Source organism: Borostomias antarcticus (genome assembly GCF_949987555.1).
Source record: "Borostomias antarcticus genome assembly, chromosome: 4".
Lineage (NCBI taxonomy): Eukaryota > Metazoa > Chordata > Actinopteri > Stomiiformes > Stomiidae > Borostomias > Borostomias antarcticus.
The window spans coordinates 13,460,270-13,484,393 of NC_140237.1; the positions used below are offsets into that span (position 1 = coordinate 13,460,270).

General features: G+C 49.5%; 1 protein-coding gene across 1 annotated transcript in view; it reads right to left on the reverse strand.

Moving 5' to 3' along the window:
• myo9aa (myosin IXAa) overlaps positions 1 to 24,124 on the reverse strand; it is a gene marked incomplete at both ends in the record, with an annotated part of 101,829 nt that overhangs the window by 26,317 nt on the left and 51,388 nt on the right. Inside the window, 8 exons of the mRNA XM_084437335.1 lie at positions 343 to 474; positions 3,933 to 4,008; positions 6,357 to 6,476; positions 8,479 to 8,674; positions 9,687 to 9,828; positions 11,279 to 11,400; positions 17,258 to 17,392; positions 18,434 to 18,550. Of these exons, the coding sequence (XP_084293461.1) occupies positions 343 to 474; positions 3,933 to 4,008; positions 6,357 to 6,476; positions 8,479 to 8,674; positions 9,687 to 9,828; positions 11,279 to 11,400; positions 17,258 to 17,392; positions 18,434 to 18,550 (1,040 nt within the window). The remainder of the gene's footprint in view (positions 1 to 342; positions 475 to 3,932; positions 4,009 to 6,356; positions 6,477 to 8,478; positions 8,675 to 9,686; positions 9,829 to 11,278; positions 11,401 to 17,257; positions 17,393 to 18,433; positions 18,551 to 24,124) is intronic.

The window sequence follows — 24,124 nt, forward strand, 5'->3', positions numbered from 1 at the left end:
AATTTCCTTTAGAACACTAACATTTTCCGGTGCCGTGCCGGTAGTTTGGTGATGCCGGGACTATTTGCAGGACAGAGTTCTGCTTTAAAGGGCGGGTTAAAGGCACACTCACATGAGGATACCCTGGGCTTTAAAGGGCGGGTTAAAGGCACACTCACATGAGGATACCCTGGGCTTTAAAGGGCGGGTTAGAGGCACACTCACATGAGGATACCCTGGGCTTTAAACAGCGGGTTAAAGGCACACTCACATGAGGATACCCTGGGCTTTATAGGGCAGGTTAGAGGCACACTCACATGAGGATACCCTGGGCTTTATAGGGCAGGTTAGAGGCACACTCACATGAGGATACCGTGGGCTCTCTCCAGGAGCTTGCTGGAGGTGGAGTTGACGAAGATGCCGTCCTCCTCGGCGTTGGAGCCCGAGGACGAGAGGCGGCTCTGCCGCCCGTTCCTGCCCAGCGCCGGAGACTCCCTGGCGAGGAGGAGGAGGAGGAGGAGCAGGCACACATGGACAAACACGTGAGAACGCACACATAGACACTGTAGACCCAGAATCACACCATGGATAGTTGATCCATGGATAATGAATCATTTCAATCCAGCTGGCCCAAAATCTTCAGCTGGTCCCTTTTCCCTGTAACTGCACCCCATCACCCCATACTCCGCATCTCACACACACACACACACACACACACACACACACACACACACACACACACACACACACACACACACACACACACACACACACACACACACACACACACACACACACACACACACACACACACACACACACACACACACACACACACACACACACACACACACACACACACACACACACACACACACACACACACACACACACACACACACACACACACACACACACACACACACAGAGAAACCAGATCTCCACCATTTTCCAAAACAGTGGTCTTCATGAGGTAAACCCCAAATCTAAACTATTTAAAATAATAAATTCAGAGAAAAGAAAGGAGCCTACCAAACAGAAAGCAGAGGGTAAAACGCTCAGCCCTTCCTAGCTGTGGTGTTTGTGGTGTAAGGAGCGAGGGAGAGGGGGACGCCATCCATCACGGCTTCGGCTCTGCAGGCTATCAGGGCAGGGGGTTTGTTTTCCTGCTCCTGACCCTGAGTTATAGGATTCCCTCCCTCTGCGTCCGCAGGCCACACACAGCGGCGCGCTCAACACGGTAGTCGTGGGGGCCGGCACATGTATGTTGGGGTTAGGGTTAGACATGGTCTGGGGCCGGACAAGTGTCCAGGGAGAGGTTTCATGGGTAATTAGAGCGAGCGTTGGCCAACAGGTGAAGGGTTTAAACACTGGTGTTGACGTTTCTGTGGGGTCAGGCCAACAATGGAAGTTGGAATTTGAAGTGTTTTTTCTCCCAACATGAGTCTGGATTTTGTCCATAGAAAACTTTCACAGGGCTAATTTGTCATAGGAAGGAACTTTTTTTCCATGTTGGTACCTTGAACGAAAAATGGAAAAACCTAATTTTGGTCATCGTCATCATGGGTTTCGTGGGTGTCCGGGACACCAAAGTAATGCTTGTAATGGCAAAAAGCCTTAAAAAAAGAAAACAGCACGAAGGTCTTGGAAGGACTTGGTTTTACAGCCCATATTCAGACTCAATTGCTCTAGATGTTCTTATGTGGTCAAAACCGAACAGGTAGAAAAGTTCTCAACATGCTTTACTCGGTTTCTGTGCGTTCACAGCCAAGAACAGTTTGGACGCAGGTTGAAAATAGACTCCAGGGTGTAAAAATCTGTATCTGTAGTTCGGACTGAGGAGGTCCTGTTTTAAAACACAGAGGACCAACTAGTCCAGCTATGGCAAGCACTCTTGTCCAAAATTCACAGAAAACACAGAGCTATCACCGGACTAGGGTAGCTGCTACCCAGTGGAGCACTATACCTCCAACTAAACCAGGCTTCCCAATACATCCTGGTGATTTAAACTGCCCACCCACTACTCTGTCATACAGGGGTTGTAAATGATTGTTTAGTACCATAAACCAATATGGAAGGGTGGCCCTTGTGGACATATAAATGTGGTTTCCTCAGTGGAGAGACTGAACCTGCAATATACAGCAAAGGACATCTTGAAGGAAAGGTCTACATCAGGGAGCTTTTAAACACAAGCTGAATGAGATGCTGGAGATGGTAGCTGCTTTCCTCACACACAAATATTTGATTTCTTCTCGGCGTTCTACTGGGTTGTGGGATGACCTTAGAGGACAATGCTCGTTTTTTGACAACCTGGACCTTATTTACGACATATTATAAGACGTTTGACTCCGACCACCGCCAATCCATGGATATACTGGCTCGCGCTGGATTTTAAATTTCTTCTACATGCCTCCGAACTACACCAAAGTGATCTCGGTGAGTCAAACGTCTTATAATATGTCATAAATAAGGTCCAGGTTGTCAAAAACGAGCATTGTCCTTTAAGGGGTCTGCAAGTGCACTTCTGAATGAGGAAATATCCAGGTTAGGGGTTAAGGTTCTCAGTCTACTGATCCCTTTCAAAAACATTTCCTGTAATACAGTACACGCACACACACACAGTCACACACAGACACACACACAGACACACACACAGACACACACACAGACACACACACACACAGACACACACAGACACAGACACACACAGACACAGACACACACACACACACACACACACACACACACACACTCAGTGTTTATATTTAAACAGTCCCTCTCTGAGTGGGAGACAGTGCTGTATTGTCCATCTGAGCAGCGCCCCGTTGAGAGCAGATATTCATCAGTCCCTGAGCCGTCCTCTGACACACATAACTCCCCCCTGACATCACACAGGAAGCAGCTGCATGTGGGCTTTGCTTTACAGCGCGCTTAGTAACCAGGAGTGTGTGTGTGTGTGTGTGGTGTGAGCATACACGTGTCTGCATGCATGTATGTGTGCATCTGTATGTGTACATGTGTGTGTGGTATGTGTATGCATGTGGTGTGTGTGTGAGGAGGAGGGGGGGGGCAGCAGCCCCGGACAGTGCCTGTGGAACAAAGCAGTATTGTGTCGGGTGGCCTTTTGCCACTTGTGCTGGGGGTGGTAATCTCTTGGTATGGGGTAATTAGGGAGCTATGGGGGTGGAGGGGGGGGGGGGGGGTACTGTGGGTCAGTGCACAGTCATTCATTCTTTTAAAGGCGTTTCAGGCTATCCATGGTTTCAAAGACAACCTTCAACCTCTGTGGTGTGTTAAGTCACCCTGAAGGATTCTGAGATGAACATCATCGACTTTATGAGTCGGTTTCCCGGATTCACGTCTGCGGAGAATATCCATGAACGGGCTTAGTCTGTTTCCAAGAAACCGGCCCAGAAACTCGATGTGGAGCGAGTCTACGTGTACCATCATTTAAGAGAATTCTGGCAGAGCAGAAGTGGGTCGTCTTGTTTTACGGTAGGACATGCCAACATCCATCGTGTTTCTGCCAAGTAAGGAAATGCCTCAAAACCAAATTAACGGTGTTGATCTCAACACCATCAAACCCCTCCTGGAGATCAGAAACACAAACAGGATCTCCGAGCCTCGTATCTGGCAGGTTAGCGCTCGTTCACACTGGGCCTCACCTGGGCCTCGTATCTGGTGGGTTAGTGTTCGTTCACACTGGGACTCACCTGGGCCTCGTATCTGGTGGGTTAGCGCTCGTTCACACTGGGACTCACCTGGGCCTCGTATCTGGCAGGTTAGTGTTCGTTCACACTGGGACTCACCTGGGCCTCGTATCTGGCAGGTTAGTGCTCGTTCACACTGGGACTCACCTGGGCCTCGTATCTGGCAGGTTAGCGCTCGTTCACACTGGGACTCACCTGGGCCTCGTATCTGGCAGGTTAGTGCTCGTTCACACTGGGACTCACCTGGGCGCTTTCTCATTGAGGGTGTTGCTGCCCTGCAGGTCCGATAGGGGGGTGCGTGGACTCTTCCTGGACACACCTGATCCGAGAGGGACGACACCAGACGGTGAAAAGACACACACACCCACACACATGCACGCACGCACACACACACACACACACACGGATTCACGCACTCACACACATGCATTCACGCACGCACGCACACCCACCCACCCACCCACCCAACCCAACACACACACACACACACACGCACACCCACACACACTTAACCAGGCCAAGCTCAGACCAACACTTATCCCACTTCTGACACCATATAACAGCCCGAATGTTATTGTTATGAATGTTTTCAGGATCTACTGGGAGACTGAATATGGGTTATGAAGAGTTTAACAATCTCAGGTTATGGGTGATATTTCAATGTTGTTAGAATGGGTGTGAGAAGTATAAAATATGTTCCGTGTGAGTTACTGAGCTTAGTTTACACCAAAGGTTTACTAGTATTTTAGTTAAATTAAAGACAGTTATTAGAAATGACATAACAAAAACATAATTGAGCTCAATTACTGAGTTTGTGGAGCAATGTGTGCTTGGCAATTGGCACACTTTTCACACATTGTGGTTGTTGAGCCACAACACTAGACTCTCACTCTGAATAGCAACTTTTTGAGTGATATATTGTTGGCCCTAAAATGGGGGACAATAAACTGATTTCATCGGGAAACCATTTTTCAATCACTGTGAAAAGTGTGTGTCTGGCAGTAAGCTGGGTTTCTGTCAATGGGTTTCTATTGTGACAGTTAGCAGAGGAAACGCTGCTATCCAACATTCCATCTATGACCACTCTGCAACTGCTGCCAACCTAACACAGCGATGGAACACACAGATTCTAGAGACCCTAACCCTATGGGCGGCTGCAGCTCAGTTGGTAGAGCGGATCGTTCAGTGATCGAAGGGTCAGTGGTTCGAATCCCAGCTCCGACTGTCCACATGTCGAAGTGTCCTTGAGCAAGACACCTAACCCCAAATTGCTCCCAATGAGCAGGTTAGCACCTTGCATGGCAGCTACCGCCATTGGTGTGTGAATGTGTGTGTGAATGGGTGAATGAGAGGTCATTGTAAAGCGCTTTGAGTGCCGCTAAGGTGGAAAAGCGCTATATAAGTGGTCTATTTACCATTTAGAGAGGAAGTAACTGAGAAACTGATTTGAATTAGTATAGCAACTAGCGACTCAACTCTGACCATAACAATATACCGTTTTTGCTTTCGTCAGTTTGTGTGACATTTCCTGCCATGTCCAGGGCTGAAGGGTAAAAACATACATAAAAGCATAATTGGGTACAATAAGCTCTAAGCAGGAGTGTTGCAAAGTTCCACTCAGAAAGCAGTGGTCTTTGAAAGGCTTGGCTCTGAGGAACCCACACGTTGTTCTGGCATGTTGTTAACAAACCCAGAAGGATGATGATGTTATGAGACCATGTGATGAGGTTAGCCACAACGCACACGAGGAAGGAGGAGCCAAACCGATCCCTACCACCCAACTACAGTACCTGAACCTCAGTTAGACACACCCTCACCCCCCCCCCACACACACATCTGCCCGTATTAGTGCCTAGGAGGGAGTGATGGTGAAGAGGGCCAGACTAGTGCCAAAGCCTCTGCCTTCCACACTGTCGAACCCGAACCCCCGGCCCCGGTATAAACCGCTCCAGATGGCATAGTTTCATGAGCGTCATTGTGAGGGTAAATGAAATGAACGTTGTGACGGAGGCTACCTCCAACGGTGTTATTAATGCCCCCCACCCACCCCAGAGCATGTTAGACAGGGTCACTACGATGGTTTCCGTGCAACGCTGGGCGAGCCCCACAAACACAGACAGGGTTAGTGAGAAGAAGAGAAGAGGAGGGGGTACGAGCTGAGGCACATACGGACGACGACATGCAGGACGGGCTAGAGAGACACACACAGGCACACACACAGACGGGAGGGAGAGGGCAGTAGGGGGGAGTGGAGACCAACGAGCATCTATCTGTACAATACGGCTGGTGACTGACCAGTCCTGATAAAACGAAGGTCCTGCGCTGAGTAGAAACATCCAAAGCATCGATCAATGCCATGGAGGGTGGAGAATCAAATATGTAGTGTATATCAGCTTTTATCAACGTAAAAGCAAATGTATTATTTGATGTACAGTAGTATAAACCCCAAAATTCTAAATCTCCATCTCTTTCTTCTGGTATAGACTACTGAAATAGGCCCACTTCCTGGCAACATAAGGGCTAAATGGTGGATGCTGTTGGTCTAACTCGCCCCTACGGTCTCCCCCAGCCCCCCCCCACGGTCTGGCATGGAAGCGGGGAGAGAGAGGGGTACGGGTGGGGGTGCAGCCGGGAGAGAAAGGGGTACGGGTGGGGGTGCAGCCTTACTGTACTTCTCCTCTTTGCATCTCTGGAGGATCTCTAAGCTTCTCTGATGCACAGGGTGATGCAGAAAACTAAAACTATCCAGACTTTTCAAAGCTGCACAGGGCGCAGCGTCATCATGCCCTTTGGGAAGCAAAACAAAAAAGAAGAAAAGAAGAAAAAGAAGAAAAGAGAGGGGAGAGAGAGAGAGAGAGGGAGAGAGAGAGAGAGAGAGAGAGAAAAAAGATTAGCTGAAGAATCGAGAGGCAGCAATCTACAAGAGAGATACCTGTGCAAGACTTTTCAGGAGAGAAAGAGATACTGTAATTCACATTCACCCCCCCTCCCCAGTAGCGGTTCTCTGAGTGTCATTGGACCAGGTGTGACGACGCTCCCTGGAGCAAGTCCCTTCACACGCCACACCTTCAGGGGATAATGACGTCACCTGGTTACTGGTTCTCACATTCAAAATGTTCATGTCCTCCGGGTTAACTGAGCTGTGACTGACAGCTCCTGTGGCTGCGCTCAATTCTAACTTGGCATAAGCACATCTCTGAATGATATCTTAATTGAATAATTAATCTATGTCAAACACACATTTCATGTCATTTGGTATTGGGGCGTTTATTTAGGATTGGTGGAACTTTTATACTGGGTCACACAGAGGGTTTTCGGGGTTCTATTTTGGATGTGGGATTGCTGAGATATGCATGGAACAGCAAAGGGGACTTTTAAAGAGAGATTCACAGGCAAATGCTTACATTAATGAGGTCACCATGCAGCCTGTCAAACGCCTGGTCTGATCAAGGTGCTGTCAGACCTGTGAATCTGCCCCAGGGTGACAGGACTCACTGTGAATCTGCCCCAGGCTGACAGGGCTCACTGTGAATCTGCCCCAGGTCACTGTGAATCTGCCCCAGGCTGACAAGGCTCACTGTGAATCTGCCCCAGGGTGACAAGACTCACTATGAATCTGCCCCAGGCTGACAGGACTCACTGTGAATCTGCCCCAGGCTTACAGGGCTCACTGTGAATCTGCCCCAGGCTGACAGGGCTCACTGTGAATCTGCCCCAGGCTGACAGGACTCACTGTGAATCTGCCCCAGGCTGACAGGGCTCACTGTGAATCTGCCCCAGGCTGACAGGACTCACTGTGAATCTGCCCCAGGCTTACAGGGCTCACTGTGAATCTGCCCCAGGCTGACAGGACTCACTGTGAATCTGCCCCAGGCTTACAGGGCTCACTGTGAATCTGTGCCAGGCTGAGAGGACTCACTGTGAATCTGCCCCAGGGTGACAGGGCTCACTGTGAATCTGCCCCAGGCTGACGGGACTCACTGTGAATCTGCCCCAGGCTGACAGGACTCACTGTGAATCTGCCCCAGGCTGACAGGAACACTGTAGTAGTTGCCTACTGAACGTTACTGCTTTGAAGAGGTAACAAGGCCTGGAAGCTTCTGTGCAAACGTACGTATACACAGCGTACGCGTTCAGAAATGGTCTAGCGTTCCCAGTAAGGGTCCCTAGCATTCCCAGTAAGGGTCCCTAGCGTTCCCAGTAAGGGTCCCTAGCGTTCCCAGTAAGGGTCCCTAGAACAGGCTACAGCACAGACGGCTGCTCAGCAGACTAAGAGGTGGGTGTCCCAGATGACGGAGAGGTCTGTGTGTCCAGAGCAGAGCTGAGAGCACTACAGGAGGACTAGGGGACGGAGGGACAGAGGGACAAGAGGACAACCAGACAGAGCCAAAGCTGGAAGAGGACGCTACGCAGGACAGCACTACTGGCACTACACACACACTACAGTACCCAGGCAGAGAGAGGGGGATGGGCGAGAGACATACGGTACTGTAGCTCAAGAGCCGAATGCATCGGGAACAACTCACACACACGCAAACACCTTCCAGGAGGATTTACCACCACATGGGACTAGCTGTGCACCAGGGGTTTGGTCCCCAGAGAACCCCTGTCAGACTACAGACCCCTACAGCCTCAACGTCTCCGGTCTGGAACGTTCCACGTTGTTCCCTCAGATTTCCATCGGCTCAGTGGGCCTCAACACGCAAAGTCCCGCCTGTTACCATAATCCTCAAACCTCAACACAGGAGCCTAACCATAACGTCTCTCTCTCTCCTCGTCGTCTACTCACCGCTCTTCCTGTGCGTGTGTCTCTTGCCGGCGTCGCGGAAGGCTACGGTGGCCCGGAAGTAGGCGCGCAGCACGGCCCAGCGGAAGGTGGCGGGGGGGTCGATGCTGATCAGGCTGCAGATGAAGGCGTTCTTGCTGCTCTTCAGCAGCGCCACGATGTCGGGACGCATGTGGTCTGTGTTCTTCTCCCGGAAGTCCTGTGTGGAGGGCGTGCGAGGGAGGAAGACGGAGGGTGAGAGGGTGTGTGTGTGTGAATTAGAGAAACACTGCGCAGGACACAGGAGCCCCCTCCAAATTGCATGAACACATTAGCTTAGCATCCCAGCGAACCAATCCCAATTAGTCTTAACTACCACCTTGCTCAAAATACACTACACTTCCCATAAGCCTCTAGGTGCCGACGCAGGCAGCATACCACTGAGTTTCTTTACACCAATAAATCTGCATTCACAAACTCAATTGGTTGGAAGCAATATTACATTCTAAAACATTCTACTAATATACTATTCTGAGGATTAACAGACTAATACTTTCAGAGCTGAAGCCAAAATGAGAGGCCAAAGAGACAATATGTCTGAGCAGTTACCAGAACATCATGATCCCATGGAGAATAAAACTTTATAAAAATAAACTAGGGTGATGATCTTGAGCAGACAATGCTTCGCTCAGTTTCTGGAGATAATTTATGGATCTCCCCCCAGTTCGGGGTGGTTCTCCTGATGTGCCTCAAGGATTGCCAATGTTGTGTGAAACCAACTGAGAGCTTAGGACTAGGATCCAAACACAACAAGAGCAAAACTGTGGAAATTAACAGGTTGAATGAGAACGAGTGAATCTGAGAAGGTTGTTATTCCAGAGAAGCCGACTAGTTGACATTCAAATGAATGCCTAGACCTGCACAATGGGGTAAACATCTCACGGGTTGCCAGATCGCGATTGTGGTAATATGACTAGGCCCCTGGGCGCGGCGCCAGGTAAGCACATAAAACCCCCTCATGGAGGTATGTGTACATCTTCACACCCCATTCACCAGGTGCAGTATTGCATACTTGCACTGTGTGTGTGTGTGTCTGTGTGTGTGTGAGTGAGTGTGTGTCAATAATCCACTAAGCCCATCTTACCTCATTTGAACTATAACCCCATATTGCCCAGGAGCAAGTTACCAGCGTACAACGGACAAATGAAGTCATACTGATCAACGTCACTGACCTTGACCCCGTACTTGACCTTGCCGGCGTAGTGTTGGATGATGAAGGCAGGCTCCATGACTGCAGGGAACTCGATGTAGCTGTTACCCTCGTGTTGGCGCTTGAACTTGTCCAGCAGCGTCTGGTTGGTGGCCTGGGGGAAGCTAAGGACAGGACAGTTAGCGTCTTCTCAGAGACGGGTGACAGAAGCTAAGGACAGGACAGTTAGCGTCTTCTCAGAGACGGGTGACAGAAGCTAAGGACAGGACAGTTAGCGTCTTCTCAGAGACGGGTGACAGAAGCTAAGGACAGGACAGTTAGCATCTTCTCAAAGACGGATGACAGGTACAGCTCAGGAGATTTCTCCTGCTTGGACCAAGGGGCGACATGCAAGATCTCACCAAGTCAACTGTGAGCACAGAGATTAAAGACATTACAGTGTGTTGCACATTAAGGTACTTCTGTGGTGTCCTAAATATGGCTACATTAAGGACGACCACAAATTAAGCCGTTTGAGCAAAGATGAGAAGGTCACATCACACTTGAGCCTGGGACCGTCTCTAAGGGGGGCGTAAGAGCCTGAGCAGTGGTGTCCCAGCAGGCCGAGTACCTGGATAAAACTCCTCCCCCCGCCCCGTTCCAGAGAAACCCAACAGCCTGACAGGAGGGGGAGGAGGAGAGGATTATGGGACACTGGAGGTTTGAGAAGGGAACTTGAGTTACGCAAAAACACACAGAGCCAAGGAGCCGTTCAGCTTCTTCAAGTGGGTGGAATTTGTGCATTCAGTGTCCAAAAGCTACTGAACCGTTCTCATGTGAAAGGAACGAGAAAGAAAGGGAGTGTCTTTTTTAAATGGTCACATTGAAAGGCCTGCTTTTGGAATAATTAAAGTAGTCAATTCTCTGAGCAGGACTGCCAGGGGTATTATGTTCTATGCATTATGAAATGTGGTACAGAATGTGAATAATTTGAATTTATTGTCTAGATGGTCTCATCAGACAGAGAGAGTTGGCCTGTCCTTGTTTGAAACAGTGCCTTGGGTGGTGAGGCCGCTAGCTCTGTGTGCTTGTCCCTCCAGACTGGGGTTCAAATCCCTGCCAGCTCTGTGTGCTTGTCCCTCCAGACTGGGGTCTCTGTGTGCTTGTCTCTCCAGACTGGGGTTTCTGTGTGCTTGTCTCTCCAGACTGGGGTTTCTGTGTGCTTGTCTCTCCAGACTGGGGTCTCTGTGTGCTTGTCTCTCCAGACTGGGGTTCAAATCCCCGTGTCTCTGCCCCTCTTCCCCGCTGCCTGTAACCCTCTCTGCGTTCTCCTAGCTAGACATTTCGCTGGATCTGACTCATTTATATCCCCTTTTTATTTACACCCAGGAAATTCCTTGACAGTTTATTTTACAACATGTTTCACTAAGTGACCAGGTTTAGAGTAGTTTCTTAAAACCCGTCCACTTGTCAATGTTCCAATCAAATTCCTCTAAACATATGTCCCACCCTCATAGCTTGTTTGCGTCGGAAATACGTCAAACTACTGAAGTTAGATGATCTCAAACGTCCGTTTCAGTGCGACTTTAAGAGTAGTATTGGTAGTTTAATCAGACAGTCAAGCTGCACACTCACTTGCACTCCTCGTCCAGCAGGTGGAGCAGTGCTGTGGGCTTCTTGCTGATCAGGTTGATGCAGCCGGTGTTGTCGATGTAGTCGATGTTGTGCCAGCTGATGCCCTCTGCCCTGTACTCCTCCTGTGAGGGAAGATGACCCATGAGAATGAAATATCTCTGCTGGTTCATGCTTGATAGGGTCACATAACAAAGGCATAGACTACCTGTGCCACTGACCAGACAACAGAGCTCACATCATCAGTACAATACATGGTACATGAAGTTAGTCTGCTGGATCGTACGCATGGAAAAGTAAGAAAAGTGTACAGGACATCCACGATTAGTCCTCTACTGTAGCCTGGAGCATATTTTGTCATCCTGAACTAACAAAACAAGTGTTGCAGGAGGCCTGTTTTGATGTTGTGCTGTAACAAAAAACCAACCACTTCCTGGTGCTTAGAATGGCAGCAGGACTCTGCGGTTTAATAACATGAAAAGCATTCTTGTCATTTAGTAATTTTTCTCTCCCTGCATGTCGTTTCTCTGGGCTGCTGGGAAAGAGAATAAAACAATAAAGGTCTCTAATCCACGAGGGGTTTAATAGAAACCGAGGGAATCTCTTTTTTCTGCTCCAGTCCCTCGCTCACTGGCTTTTTCACTTAAAGTCAAAAAGTCCCCTGAACGAACCGGGTTAATCCGTGGTTCTGATCCTGGTTCTGATCCTAGTTCTGATCCTGGTTCTGATCCTAGTTCTGATCCTAGTTCTGATCCTGGTTCTGATCCTGGTTCTGATCCTGGTTCTGATCCTGGTTCTGATCCTGGATCTGATCCTAGTTCTGATCCTAGTTCTGATCCTAGTTCTGATCCTAGTTCTGATCCTGGTTCTGATCCTAGTTGTGATCCTGGTTCTGATCCTGGTTCTGATCCTAGTTCCCATCAAACAAGGCCAGGGGAACACAGCTGTGTGATACTGCAAAGTTTAGTTTCGATCCGATACCAAGGAATACTAGGTCCAGCATCCCGATATCGACACCGATACTGTTTTATATTAACAGCAGCTCATGTACTTTCATGTAGGGGAGAGCAATGTCATGATTTCATTATTGTTGCTGTTAAAATAATAAATTATATGTCAAGTTTCCATAGGTGGAATATATGTCAATGTCTCAATATAGTCTAATCTATATTTAACCAGTCTGTCTGCTAAAATCTAATGATACCAATTTAGCCTACAGTTTGAATAAAAACCAATGCTGAAGATCTGATTTGACTAAAGTAGTAGTCTAATCGACCCTCTATTGTACCTGGATGTACTTTTCCTCCCTGAAAAGCCTCGGCCAGTGAGCTGTGGGCGGGGCTTTCTGATGCCTCCCCCCTGGCTCCTCCTTCCACACCTCTTTCCCCAAGTCCTCAGTCTCTGTCTTGTGGATGTTTCACATGTGCTTGGATAAGTTGGGTGTGTTTCCACAATACCCAACTGCCTTCCCTCAGATGTGGCGTTGTGCGATGTTGTCGTTCGCAGGCGTGAAACAGCCCCACACCACGCTTCGTTTGTTTCAGCCATGATTGATTGATTGGCGTCCGTTCTGACAGTGTTGCCGGATCGATATTTTGAGATCGATCTGCCGAGCCCTCCTGGAGGAACATGACAAAACTGGCGTGCAAAACAATATGATGTAAAGATCTACTGTGATACGGTGTATTCAGCAAGTTGCACTTGAATGGAATGAACACTAGCCTTGTACTGCAGTGCTTGGCTTGAATGAAAACAAGTGCCTTTCTACCAAAAAGTGTCTTTCTTCATCTTTGTGTCATAATCCTTCTCATAGGAAAACAAATGTTTTGTTGTATTAACAGTTTATTTCCACACAAAACACTAGTAGAGTTTGAGTGTAATTTACTGTTTATTTCCATTTATATCCATTTAGTTTGGAAGGGCCTTTTTTGCACGTGCATCTAGTCTCCTTGAATGAGTATTCAACTTCTGACGGATGTTTGAGAAATACATCTCTCTGTAGATGTCTCTCTGGACATGAACGGAGCATAACCTTGACCAACATTAGGCCTGGCTCCCCAACTGCTAACTCATTTGTTCCGTTATCCTGCGCTACCAGAACTACATCCTCTCTACCCCACACCCCTCTCCTCTCTACCCCACACCCCTCTCCTCTCTTCCTCACACAGTCCCCTCTCCTCTCTTCCTCACACAGTCCCCTCTCCTCTCTACCTCACACAGTCCCCTCTCCTCTCTTCCTCACACAGTCCCCTCTCCTCTCTACCTCACACAGTCCCCTCTCCTCTCTTCCTCACACAGTCCCATCTCCTCTCTACCTCACACAGTCCCCTCTCCTCTCTTCCTCACAGTCCCCTCTCCTCTCTTCCTCACACAGTCCCATCTCCTCTCTACCTCACACAGTCCCCTCTCCTCTCTACCTCACAGTCTCCTCTCCTCTCTACCTCACACAGTCCCCTCTCCTCTCTACCTCACACAGTCCCCTCTCCTCTCTACCTCACACAGTCCCCTCTCCTCTCTACCTCACAGTCTCCTCTCTACCTCACAGTCCCCTCTCCTCTCTTCCTCACACAGTCCCCTCTCCTCTCTACCTCACACAGTCCCCTCTCCTCTCTACCTCACAGTCCCCCTCTCCTCTCTACCTCACACAGTCCCCCTCTCCTCTCTTCCTCACACAGTCCCCCTCTCCTCTCTACCTCACACAGTCCCCTCTCCTCTCTACCTCACAGTTCCCTCTCCTCTCTACCTCACACAGTCCCCTCTCCTCTCTTCCTCACACAGTCCCCTCTCCTCTCTACCTCACACAGTCCCTCTCTCCTCTCTACCTCACACAGTCCCCCTCTCCTCTCTACCTCACACAGTCCCCTCTCCTCTCTACCTCACACAGTCCCCCTCTCCTCTCTCTCTCACACAGTCCCATCTCCTCTCTACCTCACACAGTCCTCTCCTCTCTACCTCACACAGTCCCATCTCCTGTAGTCTGAGATTTGGCCACCAACGTGACCACACTCTGGTAGAACCATGGAAAACAAAAAGCCAGTTTACAAGAACTCCATAATGATTCAGGGAAACAGAGATAGAAAATATCATTAGCTGTCTAATGAACGTGTGTGTGTGTGTGTGAGCTGGTGTGTGTGTGTGTGTGTGTGTGCATACACGTGTGTGTGTGAGCTGGTGTGTGTGTGTGTGTGTGTGTGTGTGAGTGAACATGTGAGGTGTCTGGGTATTCCAGGAATCACTCTTGCTTGTCCAGGTTCACGCTGGGTGGGATGAGGCTGTGTGTGCCAGCCAACCAGCCAGCCAGCCAGACAACCAGCCAGCCAGCCAACCAGCCAGCCAGCCAGCCAGCCAATCAGCCAGCCAACCAGCCAGCCAGCCAGCCAGCCAGCCAGCCAGCCAGCCAGCCAGCCAACCAGGCAGGCAGAGCTGAGCAGGACTCTTCCCCTCCTTCGCCTGCTGTGACTCTTCCTCCTCTCCCTCTCTCCCTGTCTTCCTCCTCTCCCTCTCTCCGTCTTCCTCCTCTCCCTCTCTCCCCGTCTTCCTCCTCTCCCTCCCCCTCTCTCCGTCTCTCACGCATTTTCTTCTACTGAGAGCAAACAACTTTTCCTTTGCTGAATGTGTAAGAGATTCTCAGCCTGCGCCTACTTGAAACACACCATGCTGAGATGAGTTACCTTGTCAAAAACTGTTTTATGAGGAACAAGGAAGGGTGCTCAGAGAGCACAGGGCGTTAATGCATTATGTTGGTGTAACTCAGTTTAAAGGGTTAAAATCACACCTCTGTTAATACTGTATGTAATAACTGAACACTGGAGCCAGGCTAAGAAAATGTCATTTTGATTGAACGTCCTAACGGTGCAGTACCTCAACACTGGCATGGGCATCACCGTGGTGTGAAAACGGCAGCGCACCTGCTGCGATCCTAACTGGGACCGATCTTGTGCTGTTCATGGAGTGTGAATGGGCCTTGAACACATGAGGGTCCTTCTCTGTTTTGCCAGCAGTGATCTAGTTGTCTCATGAGCTGCCAGCGCTCATCAGAGGGGCTGGTTATTATCGGAGTGGCTGGTTATTATCAGAGGGGCTGGTTATTATCAGAGGGGCTGGTTATCATCAGAGGGGCTGGTTATTATCAGAGGGGCTGGTTATTATCAGAGGGGCTGGTTATTATCAGAGGGGCTGGTTATTATCAGAGGGGCTGGTTATCATCAGAGGGGCTGGTTATCATCAGAGGGGCTGGTTATTATCAGAGGGGCTGGTTATTATCGGAGGGGCTGGTTATTATCAGAAGGGCTGGTTATTATCAGAGGGGCTGGTTATTATCAGAGGGGCTGGTTATTATCAGAGGGGCTGGTTATTATCAGAGGGGCGCACACACACACACACGCACGCACGCGCACACACAGTCGTGCACACACACGTCTACAAAAATCACACACACACACACACACGTCTACAAAATTCATAATCTCTATATTATGTATGCCTATATAGTGGAGCTGTAAAAGATTTACAGTATGAGAACTAGAATAACTCTACAAACTTGATTTGGCCATCGTTTTTATCAGCTTTGCAAAGTGCAGAAAAGCGTGACCTCCTGACATCACACCTTCATGAAAAAAAAAACCCTGGGAAAGTAGAACAGGTGACAGGCAGGTGACTTCTGTACCTCCGCCATTCCAAACAACTGACTACAGGTCTACATTCACAAGTCATGCGTTCATCCTGCACACTCTGAAGGCTGCTATAGTTTCTGCCAGCCATTTATTACATAAGCCACTTGTTCGGGGCTGAGGAACAGAACATCTTTAACGTGACAGATCTGACCTGCAGAACACGGAGGCTTAGAAACAACCTGCCCCCCCAGGAGCCACTTCCCATGATTGACGCAGCTCCACAAGTTCAAAGCACATTTCTGACACCAGTTAAACAGGGGGTTTATAAAAGGCTGCTATTGTACATGAACCTTATTGAACAAACGGCACACACATCAGTGAGGGAGATGGACTGTGACAGGTCTAAGAGCTTTTAACTCACTTGGCCGTGTGAACAAGAGATGTAGTCAGTGCTGAGTAAACACGGTGTTTATCTAGTGAGGGAACCGCACCAGTCAGGACTGAGACAACCTGTTCATCTCTTGTGTCTACTTACAATAGCCCAACACAAATCCCTCATGCTTCCACCATCGCAGGACGGTGGATCATATGCCTGTCAGCCCCACAACTAAACCGGTTGTGTAACCACACGGAACCTGCCTCTACTGTTCAATGGTCACTGGACAGGGAGTATATTGAGGCAACTGGTTTCCAGTGCTATTGAACATCATAACCACAGACTCTGTCCTGAGAGCGTGTGTAAAGTCACTGGTGGCAGGTGTCTGATGCTGGGTTCACACTACAGGATGTTTGGGCCCATTTACCCCTGATTCAGTCCTCCTGACAACCAGAGGAGAAGTCTGGTCTGGAGCGTGGGTCGGTACCGATGTTCGGCCCAGATGATCTTGTAATGTGAGGGGTTTACAGATCCAATATTATACCTCCCGATCGGCTCACAGACCCATCGGGGCGGCCCCGATAATAACAAACATGTTTGATATTTAAGATTATTACGTCCCAACTTTACAAGTGAGACGCCGAGACCAGTGGTCCGTTGCTCCCTCGGGCACGATAAGATCCTGTAGTGTGTGATGAGACGTTATTTTCAAATCTTGCTGTGTTATATATATTATGTTTGAGATTCATGAGAAGAACATGAATCGCATGAATCTGAGAAGAACATGAATCTGAGAAGTTGTGAATCTGAGAAGAACATCTGTTAAGATTCTCCTTAAATGCGTGATGATTTTGAAATCGGTGAGCCCGGCCTATCCGACGCTGTGTAGAGTACATGCAGCTGCTAGATGCATCATGCAAACAATACCAATTTGAATGAACCTTTGCATTGACCGAGCCATTATAAGGGATGTTTAGTCAGGGGACGTCTTACCTGCTCTAGTTTGAAGATGTGTTGGTTGAAATAGTGCTGCAGTCTCTCGTTGGCGAAGTTGATGCAGAACTGCTCAAAGCTGTTGTTCTCGTAGTCCTCAAAACCAAAGATGTCCAGGACCCCAATTGATAGGATCTAAGGGAGGCAAAACTCAGGTGAGATATGTTTTAAAGATGAACAGGCTGAGCCAAAACTCAACACTGTCATGTAAAATCCTGTAATGGTCCATTCTTTTTAGGGTGAAGGGTTTTGTAGGCAACGCTATTCTGAGAGATCCCTACACTGCCCATCAGGGACTCCCAACCCACTCTGGCTACATCAACACATCAACATCCAGGTTCAGGAAATAAAAATCAATGAAATTAGAGGAGTATGAAATTCCTTTCCCTTAAATTATATGATCAGCATCTGTATCCGACCAATACCAAAGTCCAAATCCCACTTAAGAGGGCTGAGTTGAATTTTACCTGATGCATGAATGCCACAGTTTTCCCCACCTCCCCACCTGTCATAACCAGCTTGTGGCAGAAGAGCATTAAACCCAGTCAGACATCACTGATCAGTGAGCTGAAGCATTTTAAATATTCTCTACGGCTCTGTTAGTCACATCAGTTTCCTCGTCCGTTACGGGTCTGGTCTGGACCTGGATTGGGCAGCAGCTGAACTGCTTTTTACCGCCCTGAACCTGTGCTTCCATTCAACTGGTCCATGACAACACTTGAAACATGCATACCGGTCCTGGTGAGACGAGGTTAGGAAGCCCTGCTGAAGATGATCTATACATGCCTCAACCATCTACTGCAACTCTGATGACACACAACTGACATCGGTTAGGGGGTAGTGGATATGATATGATGATATATGATATAATTTTATTCACGTCTTGCACTGTAGTGCTCAACTCACATGGGTTTACAAGACATCGCGTTAAATGGTTATTTTATACAACCCCACTAATACACTAATACATTCAACTTAGTATAAGGCATAGGCAAAAACACAATGGCATAACATAAATTAATTAGTGGAGCTAGCGAAGCTTAGTTTGTTACCAGTCATTTGATAATCTGTTGACAGCTCGCTTCCTAGACTGCCTATAGGCGCTAAAGAGGAAGAGCTATCTAGATGAGGAAGGTCAGGAGTTACCCAGGAAGCCTCTCTCTCTCTCGCCCTCACCTTAGCCGTCTCCTCCAGGGCCCGGTTGTTGAGCAGCGCGTGGTTGATCCGGAACACGATCCAGTCGAACAGGGCGCTGTACAGAGACTTGGCCATCGAGTCGCGCACGGTCCCTGCCTGCATGGGACAGAACATGGAACACACAGTTCTCACTTCATACAGCGTCGGCTCAGTTTGCATCAGTCTCCCAATGTGTTGTACTGCGTGAGCCATCTGTGACCCTTCTGTGACCTGGATGTGCTTAAAGGAAAAATATATGATGACTGGTGTCTCGCACTTTCACTTCCTGAGGACCGAAGTGACAGAAAATGATTACGGCCTAAGATGAAGTTAAAAGATCCAGCTGGAGCACTTTGATTTGTTTGTCTTTGACATCAAGCTTGCACAGCACATCGGCTCTGAATGAATTAGATAATATAACAAAAATCATGAAAATGTTATTTTGTGATCCCTGTGATTTTGTTTTTTGAAATGCAAACTATCAAGGGTAAATCTCTTAGAATGATTTGTATTGAGGATTAGTGTACAGTATAAATCCTCATAGGACCAGTTAATAACCATTGTGGAAATAGAGCCCAGAAGAGTACAGACCGATCTCTGAATACGCTGTGACCTACTTTGAGGCTCAAAAATTAAATGATCTAAAAATGTATTATTCCTTTTTCCTTTGAGAAATGGGCAGACTGATCATAGCAGAGGAAAGGAAGGAACGAATGCTTTTATCTATCCAATCACGTGGGTTTACAGGAAGGAACGCATGCTTTTATCTATCCAATCACGTGGGTTTACAGGAAGGAACACATGCTTTTATCTATCCAATCACGTGGATTTACAGGAAGGAACGAATGCTTTTATCTATCCAATCACGTGGGTTTACAGGAAGGAACGCATGCTTTTATCTATCCAATCACGTGGGTTTACAGGAAGGAATGCATGCTTTTATCTATCCAATCACGTGGGTTTACAGACTGAAGGGAGGGAGGAGCCAAAAAGGAAGGGGGTTCAAACACCATGGACAGGTCAACTCTGAGGCCGTGACCAGCTGACGGTCAAGATCCAGTCACAACACTGGAGCCGCAGGTGGCACCAGGCATGTCCCGGCAGTGGCCTCCTCTGTGGGTAGGGTTAATGACCTTAGCCTGTCTATAGCTCATAGCTAATCTACAACCACATGGTCAGTTCCTATCCAGCCTACTACAGCAGACCCTACTGCAGCCTACAGGCCATGCTGTCGGGGGAGACGGTTAGCGCTTGTCTCTCACACTGACGTCTCATAAAAAACCCCAACTCCCAGACTAATATCTGAATAGCTTAGCTGTACAAAATTGGTATTTCAAGACACCGGGTTATGCAATTAGCTGGGACATGGAAATAAAGTAGGAAAGTTATGTTGCTGTTAATACTGTAGGCTGACGAAGTAAAGATGACCCCAACTCTCACTGTTGACATAAGCTGAGGAAAAGATTATGTGCAGTAATTCAGTTAATCTACTGTACAAGAGGACGTGAGTTCATTGCAAAGGCTATTGTGGCTATTGGAGGCTATTGTGGCTATCGGAGGCTATTGGAGGCTATTGTGGCTATTGGAGGCTATTGTAGCTATTGCGGCAGTGGCTAGTTGCAAAACTAGAATGGAGAAGTAAGACGCCTCCTTCCCTCCACTAGTCTGGGGGTCCACCTTGGGCAAGTGGTAGTACCCCCTAGCCCCCCTACCTGGGGTTACAGGCAAAAACCCTGATGAAATTACAACTACAAGGAAGAGAGACCCGGCCCGGAGGAAGCCCGGGACCCTCGTCTGGAGCCAGGCCCAGACGGAGGGCCCGCATGCGAGCGCCTGGTGGCCGGGCTTACCACGGAGCCCGGCCGGGCCCAGCCCGAATAAGCAACGTGGAAGCACCATCTCCTCCTCCATCGTCCCGTGGACCCACCACCCGCGGGAGGAATTGTCGGGGTCGGGTGCGCTGCCAACTAGGTGGCGGTGAAGGCGGGGGACACCGACGGACCGGACCCGGGCAGCAAAGGCTGGCTCTGGGGACATGGAACGTGACCTCGCTGGGGGGGAAGGAGCCGGAGCTTGTGAGGGAGGTGGAGCGATACCAATTACACCTGGTGGGGCTAACCTCCACGCACAGCACCGGCGCCGGAACCAAACTCCTGGATAGGGGTTGGACCCTGTTCTTCTCCGGAGTTGCTCACGGTATGAGGCGTAAGGCAGGTGTGGCTATACTAGCTAGCCCCCAGCTGAGCGCCTCTGTGCTGGAGTTCACCCCAGTGGACGAGAGGGTCGCCTCCCTGCGCCTTAGGACTGTGGGGGGGGGGACTCTGACTGTGGTTTGTGCTTATGCACCGAACAGCAGTTCAGAGTACTCAGCCTTCCTGCAGACCCTGAGTGGAGTCCTTTTGGGGGCTCCTGCAGGGGACTCCAGTGTCCTACTGGGGGACTTCAATGCACACGTAGGCAATGATGGAGAAACTTGGAGGGGCGTGATTGGGAGGCATGGCCACCACGATCTGAACCCGAGTGGTGTTTTGTTGTTGGACTTCTGTGCTAGTCACGGTTTGTCCATAACAAACACCATGTTCGAACACAAGGATGCCCACAAGTACACCTGGCATCAGAACACCTTAGGCCGAAGGTCGATGATCGATTTCGTTATCGTATCATCTGATCTGAGGCCATGCGTTTTGGACACTCGGGTAAAGAGAGGGGCAGAGCTGTCCACTGATCACCATCTGGTGGTGAGCTGGTTTCGATGGCGGGGGAAACTTCTGGACAGACCTGGAAAACCCAAGCGTGTAGTGAGGGTGAACTGGGAACGTCTGGAGGAAGAGCCTGTCCGGAGAGATTTCAATTGCCACCTCCGGCGGAGCTTCTCAGGCATCCCTGTGGAGGTTGGGGACATCGAGCATGAGTGGTCGGTGTTCAAAGCCTCCATTGCTGAAGCTGCGGCTGGGAGCTGTGGCCTGAGGGCCATAGGTACCTCAAGGGGCGGTAACCCTCGGACACCGTGGTGGACAGCGGTGGTGAGGGAAGCCGTCCGACTGAAGAAGGAGGCCTTCCGGGTTATGTTAGCCCGGGAGACCCCAGAAACAGTTGCAGGGTATCGACTGGCCCGGAGGGCTGCGGCTTCGGCCGTGACCAAGGCAAAGCAGCGGGTGTGGGAGGAGTTCGGAGAAACCATGGAGAAGGACTTTCGGTCGGCACCAAAGTGTTTCTGGAAGACCATCAGACACCTCAGGAAGGGAAAGCGGGGGACCATCCAAGCTGTATACAGCAAGGAGGGGACACTGCTGACCTCAACTGAGGAGGTTGTTGAGCGTTGGAAGGAGCACTTTGAGGAACTCCTGAACCCGACTAATCCACCCTCTACGATCGAGGCAGAGCCGGAAGATGATGGGGGGTCGTCAATGTCCTTGGAGGAGGTCACTGAGGTAGTCAAACAACTCCACAGTGGCAGAGCCCAAGGGACTGATGAGATCCGTCCAGAAATGCTGAAGGCTCTGGGTGTAGAGGGGCTGTCTTGGTTGACACGCCTCTGTAACATTGCGTGGAAGTCTGGGTCAGTGCCGAAGGAGTGGCAGACTGGGGTGGTGGTCCCAATATTCAAAAAAGGGGACCAGAGGGTGTGTGCGAATTATAGAGGCATCACATTACTCAGCCTCCCAGGGAAAGTTTACTCAAAGGTGCTGGAAAGGAGGGTCCGGCCGATAGTCGAACCTCAGATCGAAGAGGAACAATGCGGATTTCGTCCTGGTCGTGGAACTACCGACCAGCTCTTCACTCTCGCAAGGATCTTGGAGGGGGCTTGGGAGTTTGCCCAACCTGTCTACATGTGTTTTGTGGACTTGGAGAAGGCTTACGACCGGGTCCCCCGAGAGGTCTTGTGGAGGGTTATGCGGGAGTATGGGGTGAGGGGGTCCCTACTTAGGGCCATCCAATCCCTGTACACCCAGAGCGAGAGCTGTGTCCGGGTCCTCGGCAGTAAGTCGTCTGCCTTTCCGGTGGGTGTTGGCCTCCGCCAGGGCTGCGCTTTGTCACCAATCCTGTTTGTGATTTTCATGGACAGGATATCGAGGCGTAGCCGGGGGGAGGTGGGTTTGCAGTTCGGTGAGCTGGGGATCACGTCACTGCTTTTTGCAGATGATGTGGTCCTGATGGCATCAGCTGCCTGCGACCTCCAGCACTCTCTGGATAGGTTCGCAACTGAGTGTGAAGCAGCTGGGATGAGAATAAGCACTTCTAAATCTGAGGCCATGGTTCTCAGCAGGAAACCGGTGGCCTGTCCGCTCCGAGTAGGAAATGAGTCCTTACCCCAAGTGAAGGAGTTCAAGTATCTGGGGGTCTTGTTCACGAGTGAGGGAACCATGGAGAGGGAGTTTGGCCGGAGAATCGGAGCAGCTGGTGCGGTTCTGCAGTCGCTATACCGCACTGTTGTGACGAAAAGAGAGCCGAGCCAAAAGGCAAAGCTCTCGATCTACCGGTCTATCTTCGTCCCCACCCTCACCTATGGTCATGAAGGATGGGTCATGACCGAAAGAACGAGATCACGGATACAAGCAGCTGAAATGAGTTTTCTCCGGAGGGTGGCTGGGGTCTTCCTGAGAGATCGGGTGAGAAGTTCAGTCATCCGGGAGAGACTCGGAGTAGAGCCGCTGCTCCTTTGCGTCGAAAGGAGCCAGTTGAGGTGGTTCAGGCATCTAGTGAGGATGCCTCCTGGGCGCCTCCCTATGGAGGTGTTCCAGGCGTGTCCGGCTGGGAGGAGGCCGCGGGGTAGACCCAGGACTAGGTGGCGGGACTACATCTCCGCACTGGCCTGTGAGCGGCTAAAGATTCCCCAGGCAGAGCTGGTTGATGCTGCTAGGGAAAGGGATGTCTGGGGCCCCCTGCTGGAGCTGCTGCCTCCGCGACCCGACCCTGGATAAGCGGATGAAGATGATGATGATGATGATGATGATGTAGCTATTGGAGGCTATTGTACACTGATGAAGCTACGGAGTTCAAGTGGTTGACACACTAATGTACTGCAATACTGGACCATACTCTCAGGTTATCCGTTTTCACACTGTTCATCTTTAGGCACGGTAGACAGAATCTACCTAGCTATGCCCACATGTCATACTTAATGACAAACGTATTTATATGAACAAAGCAAGGTCTTTAAAAGGTGAAAGGGTTTTTCCTTTATTTAAAGGAAGTTGGATTCAGGACATTCTGAGGAGTATGAAACATTAAAAACAACTTCTCCTTGGCGTCACAGAGAACACAATTAGAAAAAAAAAGTCTCTTGTACTTGAGCTTTCAAGTGCTGCAATTAATATCGGTATGAGAGCCAATGAGAATGTTGCAACCCTGAAACTCACTGGGTTCACTGGGTCCTGAACGGCCACCCAGTGGGCTGCCAAAAAAACTGTTTGTTAATCTAAGATGGCTTCTAAACATCTGCTGGCCGGGCCATAAACGAGGACGTGGCTGTGTTTTGACAATGAACAGAGCTGGGAGAGAGTGTGAGGACACACAGGTAAGGGCATTTCCAGGGATGAGTATCTGTGCGTCATTAATTCACCTGAGGAAAGCCAACTGACAAATTTGGACAGGCCCTTATGAACACTGCCTAAAATAGCATTCTTTCCCGCGTGGCTGCCTGTTCAGCTCAAGTGCCTACACCCCTCCTTGTTTTCAGCTGGGTCTCGT